The sequence below is a fragment of the Rana temporaria genome, chromosome 3 (assembly GCF_905171775.1).
Source record: "Rana temporaria chromosome 3, aRanTem1.1, whole genome shotgun sequence".
NCBI lineage: Eukaryota > Metazoa > Chordata > Amphibia > Anura > Ranidae > Rana > Rana temporaria.
In genome coordinates, this window is record NC_053491.1 from 111,457,584 (window position 1) to 111,463,583 (window position 6,000).

The following is a 6,000-nucleotide window of genomic DNA, read 5'->3' on the forward strand; positions in this document are numbered from 1 at the left end:
CACCTAGAGACCTGCTTTATCTTTACGCCGGCGTATCTCTAACGTAAACGGCGTAACTAATTGCAACGGGCGCACGTACGTTCGTGAATCGGCGTATCTAGTAATTTGCATATTCTACGCCGAACTCAACGGAAGCGCCACCTAGCGGCCAGCGTAAATATGCACCATAAGATACGACGCCGCTCGTATCTTAGCCTAATTTAAGCGTATCTGGTTTCCAGAATACGCTTAAATTTACGACGGCGCAGATCTACTGATACGCCGACGTAAGTCTCTGAGAATCTGGCCCACAGTATATATAAAATAGGCAAAGTGGTTGGAGGGAAGCTTCAGAATGGCAAATATGTTTTTATTACATATTATATGAGCAGACTGCAGTTCCTCTTTAAAGGGATGCCAAGGCAGGCGGGCAGGAAGGTGTTATCATTGTTGTTATGTTTCTATATAAACATTTTAAAGTGCTTTTTTTTTCCAAATACGCATTGTGTTTTTTTTTTTTTGTTTTTTTTTACAGGAGCTTCAGCAGAATTTGCACCTTCAACAAGGAAAGAGGTAGGAATTCTAGAAAAACCGGACTGTCCTCTATGGTAGTTGTGTGAGGGTAACACAATACATATTATGTTACAGAAGAATTAGGAGCTTGAACATCCCCAAGGAACTGAACACTGCATGACTAGACATAAAACAAACAAAAATATACATGTAGTCCAAATACCTGCACATGATTTTTTGAGTTAGCTTGTTCAACAGGGACATATTTATTACAGGTGAATCTTACTGGTGAATGTGTTTGAAAATACAGCAAATGACACCACCAGTAAGGCCCCTTTTACACTGGGGCACAAGGCCGGGTGGCTGTATAGCCCCGCTAAAAAAAGCAGCGCTATACTGTCAGAAATGCCGCGTATTAACCCCCGCTAGCGGCCGATAAAGGGTTAATACCGCCCGCAATGCGCCTCTGCAGAGGCACATTGCGGGCGGTATTTCCGCGGTTTCCCATTGTTTTAAATGGGAAGGAGCGGTATACATACCGCTCTTTTCACCGCTCCAAAGATGCAGGTTGCAGGAGATTTTTGTTCCCTCCTGACAGCGCATCGCCTCAGTGTGAAAGCCCTTGGGCTTTGACATTGAGAAGGCTGGGCAGGAGCTTTTCAGGCGGTATTTAGGTGCTATTTTTAGCGCTGTACTGCCTGAAAAACTCCTCAGTGTGAAAGGGGTCTAAATGTTTAGTGAATCTCACATTCGCTGATTTCTAAGGTAATTGTCAGGCCCTGATTAACACATCCAACAAAATCCAGACAGCAGATTCCTGCAGTTGGAATCACAGGTGCTTGTGGACAGCTGTAGCTGGGAAGACGACAAACAATAGCAGGCTGACAGGCACCACAACTGTCTAAAGCCTCTTACACACAATGGATTTTTTTCCGAAGGGCATTGGCCGTGAATTTGTTCTGCATACAGACAGCAAAACTTTTTCAGCCAACATTCACAAAACGACTTGGTTTTTTAGCTCTTTAGCCGCCACCCTTTGGGCAACTTCTGCTAATGTTGTCTGATGGTTAGCATTGGTTCGGAGCATGTGTGTTTGTACTTTGGATTTTATTCTGATGGACTTGTGTACACAGGATCGGATAATCTGACGTAACACATTTGTTGTCGAGCAATTTGAGGGCATGGCTATACAACATTTGTTCAATGGAGCATACAGAATTTTTGTCCGAATATCTGACCGTGTGTACAGGGCTTAAGGCTGTCCGCCCCTGTTTGTATGTGTCCGTTCATCCAGCGGTTACATGCGTCTAGGGACAGGTGACCGATGCTGGATGCAGGCAGATTGCTCCTGTACCCAACTATTTTTTTTTGTATTTTTATGTTTATAGCGCAGAAAAAAAAAGCAGAGCTGATCAATTACCACCAAAAGAAAGCTTTATTTGTGGGTAAAAAAGGACGTAGTTTTGTTTGGGTACTGAGAAACACTACCGCACAATTGTCAGTTAAAGCGACATAGTGGCGTATCGCAAAAAAATGGCCTGGTCATCGAGTCCGCAGGCAATCTCCCGTGGCGCGCAGCGAGTGCGCTCGCCCACTATGCTCTGTGCATGGACCGACGTACAGGTACGTCAGTTTGTGCAGGAGAGCAGATCTGCCGCAGTATATCTGCGTGAGCTGGTCTGCAAGTGATTAAAGTAGAAGCTCAGTTAAAGTGATTGTACAGTCTTGTTTTAAAAAAAAAAAAAACATGTTATAATTACCTGCTCTGTGCAGTGGTTTTGCACAGTGGCCCAGATCCTCCTCTTCTCAGGTCCCTCTTCTGTGATCCTGGCCCCTCCTTAATGTTGGGTGCCCCCACAACAAGCAACATGCTATGGGAGCACCCGAGCCGAGCCACAGCTGCCTGTGTCCATGCAGACACGGAGCCACAACCCAGTCATGTCCCCTCTCTCTCCTGATTGGCTGACTGACTGATTGACAGCAGTGGTAGCCAATTACGCCGCACTGCTGTTTTAGCCAATGAGGAGGTGAGTCCCGGGCACTCCTGCAACATCGTTGCATAGAGATGGGCTCAGGTAAGTATTAGGGGGATGCATTAAGATAAAAAAAATTCTGTTTGCAGCCCCAAAGCACCCTGTCCCCATGTTGATGAGGACAGTCCCGCTTCCCAACAACCCTGGCCGTTGGTTGTCGGGGTCTGCGGGAGAGGGGCTTATTAGAATCCGGGAGCCCCCTTTAATAAGGGGGCCCCCATATCCCGGCCCCCCACCCTATGTGAATGAGTATGGGGTACATCATACCCCTACCCATTCACCTGGTGGAAAAAAATGTCAATAAAAAAAACACTACACCAGTTTTTAAAGTAATTTTAACCAACGGCCAGGGTTGTCGGGAAGAGGCCCTGTCCTCATCAACATGGGGACAGGGTGCTTTGGGGTGGGGGGCCGCAGAGCGCCCCCCTGCCCCAAAGCACCCACCCCCCCCCCATGTTGAGGGCATGCGGCCTGGTACGGTTCAGGAGGGGGGTGCTCGTCCCCACCCCTTTTCCTGATCGGCCAGGCTGCGTGCTCGGATAAGCCAGCTGTCAGAGTAAGAAGTGACTCTATATGCAGAAACAGGGAGAAAACATCAATTTGATGAAAGACTGCACGGTGAGCTAGCTGTTAATTGTTCTGCCAGTATGTGTCTGTATCAGATCTAATTACTGTCTAGCTTTCACCTACAGAGCACTAGACTGAAAAACCCAGAAATTGTGGAATATATAAATTTCTTCACAGTAAATTCTTAGATTAAAGCCAGAGGTCACACATTAACCAGTGCAGTGCCATGCTACATGCCTAATGTTTGAACACAAACAAAAACTGCTGACAGGGAAATGTGCCTAATTCAAATTGTGAAGAGGTGGGCGTGTTTAATGCAAATAAAGCATGACCCCACGTAAATGACGTTTTTAAGGAACAGCGCATGCGCCGTCCGTGGACGTAACCCAGTGTGCATGCTCCAAATTACGCCGCAAAGACTCATTGCTTTCGACGTGTACGTAAGTTACGGCCAGCCCCATTCGCGGACGACTTAAGCAAACGACGTAAACATTTAAAAATTCAACGCGGTTCCGACGTCCATACTTAACATTGGCTGCGCCATCTTTTTGGTGGTTTATCTTTATGCCTGAAAACGCCTTACGTAAACGGCGTATCTTTACTGCGATGGACAAGTGTACATTCGTGAATAGGCGTATCTCGCTGATTTACGCATTCTAGGCGTAAATCAGCGTACACGGCCCTAGCGGCCAGCGTAAATAGACAGCTAAGATACGACGGTGCAGGCGGTCGTATCTTAGCAACATTTAAGCGTATCTCAATTTGAGAATACGCTTAAATATACGACGGCGCAGATTCGGAGTTACGACGGCATATCTACTGATACGCCGGCGTAACTCTACCTGAATCTGGCTATATATCTACAATACATGATACATTAGTGTGATGGTCAGTAGGAAGAATGGGCCAGATTCTTGTAGATCGCCGCATCTTTGCGGCGGCGTAACGTATCTCATTTACGTTACGCCACTGCAAGTTTTACTGGCAAGTGCTTGATTCACAAAGCACTTGCCTGTAAAGTTGCGGCGGCGTAATGTAAATCCTCCGGCGCAAGCCCGCCTAATTCAAATGATCCGGGTAGGAGGCGTGGATCATTTAAATTAGGTGCGTTCCCGCGCCGAACGTACTGTGCATGCGCCGTCCCTAAAATTTCCCGCCGTGCATTGCGCTAAATGACGTCGCAAGGACGTCATTGGTTTCGACGTTAACGTAAATGGCGTCCAGCGCCATTCACGGACGACTTACGCAAACAACGTAAATTTTCAAATTTCGACGCGGGAACGACGGCCATACTTAACATTGACTGCGCCTCATATACTCAGGGGCAACTTTACGCGTCGCAAATCTTACGTAAACGTCGTAACTTCACTGCATCGGTCGGGCGTACGTTCGGGAATTCGCGTATTTTGCTAATTTGCATACTCGATCGGGAAAACGACGTCGGCGACACCTAGGCGAAAAAAAAATGCATTTAAGATCCGACAGTGTAAGAGCCTAACGCCTGTCGGATCTAATGGTTATCTATACGTAACTGATTCTATGAATCAGGCGCATAGATACGACGGGCGGACTCAGAGATACGACGGCGTATCAGGCGATACGCCGGCGTATCTCTTTTGAGAATCTGGCCCAATGTTCCTTATACTTGTGCTCATTGGGGAGAATTAACCCTGTACAGATAGATACAAAGATCAATGGTGTCAGTGGGAACTTATCTGAGAGGCAGAAATTGCTCATTGCTCAAGGAACCCCTAGCAGCCTTTGGGGGAACTTCAGGGTTTTATGGAACCCTGGTTGAGAAACCCTGGGCTATAGGCTCTGCATACAGAGCAACAAATGACACCATGAAACTACATGATCAATGCACTCCTTATATGCAGGTAAAAAACACAAGGTGCGGATAGGATGGTTTTAGAAATCCTTAACTGCATGCTTGCCATTGATGCGGAAAGACTTTGAGCCACAGGAACCACATAACTACTAAAAAGTTAGCATTTTTCAAAAACAAAAGTGAATAAAAGTTAAAAGTTATGGAATGTTCTTATGGGCCTACCAAAATGACTTGTAAATCCTGCATTGTGAGTATGCCTGACAAATCACTCTCTGTTTTTTTTTTTGCAGGATGACAGTTCAGATGTTGTCTATACAATGCCAATATTCAACAAAGGAAAGATAAGGCAATCTAAAGTTAATGAGTGTGAAACTGAATATATTGCCTTAAGACGCCTGTGACCCTGGTCCATCATGGAAACTAAACTGGGAGCAAAACTTTGGTATAAAAATTAGAACAAGTGTTGTCACCAGGTTGTGACTATCAATGTCAATTCTAAAAGCAGGGCTGAACATTTAAATGATACCTTATTATAAAACACTGTATACCAAGTCAGAAATCATTTTCTAACCATTTTCATTCGTTCATTTTTAAGCTTAATAGCTTCCTTTACCTTACTGCAGTCCTGGTTTCATGTCCTCATTGTTAGTTTTTGCTCTAATCCTTCTCTGTTCTGAACCCTTCCTGGTTGTCTGTTTCCTGATGAAAAAAGTCATGGGAGCTTTCTCTCTGTGATCACTAATCAAGGAGGTGTAATTACTGTGTGTCTAAAACCCCTCAGCACCAATCAGTTTCCTTTTCCAAACCATCACTGCCCTGTATTGGCTCTGTGCAGCAGAGAAGCAGGAAACAAGCAAAAACTAAACTGAAACTACAGGAACATTATATGATTGGTTTTTATCTATTTTTAATCATTTTTAAAAGGAATCAGTTAACTATTATGTCTCTATACCCTGTAAACAGTCATTTCAGTTCAGCAAAAAAAAATTCCATTACAACTCCTTTAACCAAAATTTTAATATGTTTTATATGGCGAAAATCACTCTTTTACTAATGGTTTGTTGTTCATTTCACTTC

The 6,000-nt window shown here is 44.9% G+C and overlaps 1 protein-coding gene across 1 annotated transcript in view; it reads left to right on the forward strand.

The window, feature by feature from the left end:
- Window positions 1-5,324, forward strand: part of LOC120930374 — a 36,836-nt gene extending 31,512 nt beyond the window's left edge. Inside the window, exons 6-7 of the mRNA XM_040341566.1 lie at window positions 515-552; window positions 5,214-5,324. Of these exons, the coding sequence (XP_040197500.1) occupies window positions 515-552; window positions 5,214-5,324 (149 nt within the window). The remainder of the gene's footprint in view (window positions 1-514; window positions 553-5,213) is intronic.
- Window positions 5,325-6,000: the final 676 nt, after the last annotated feature.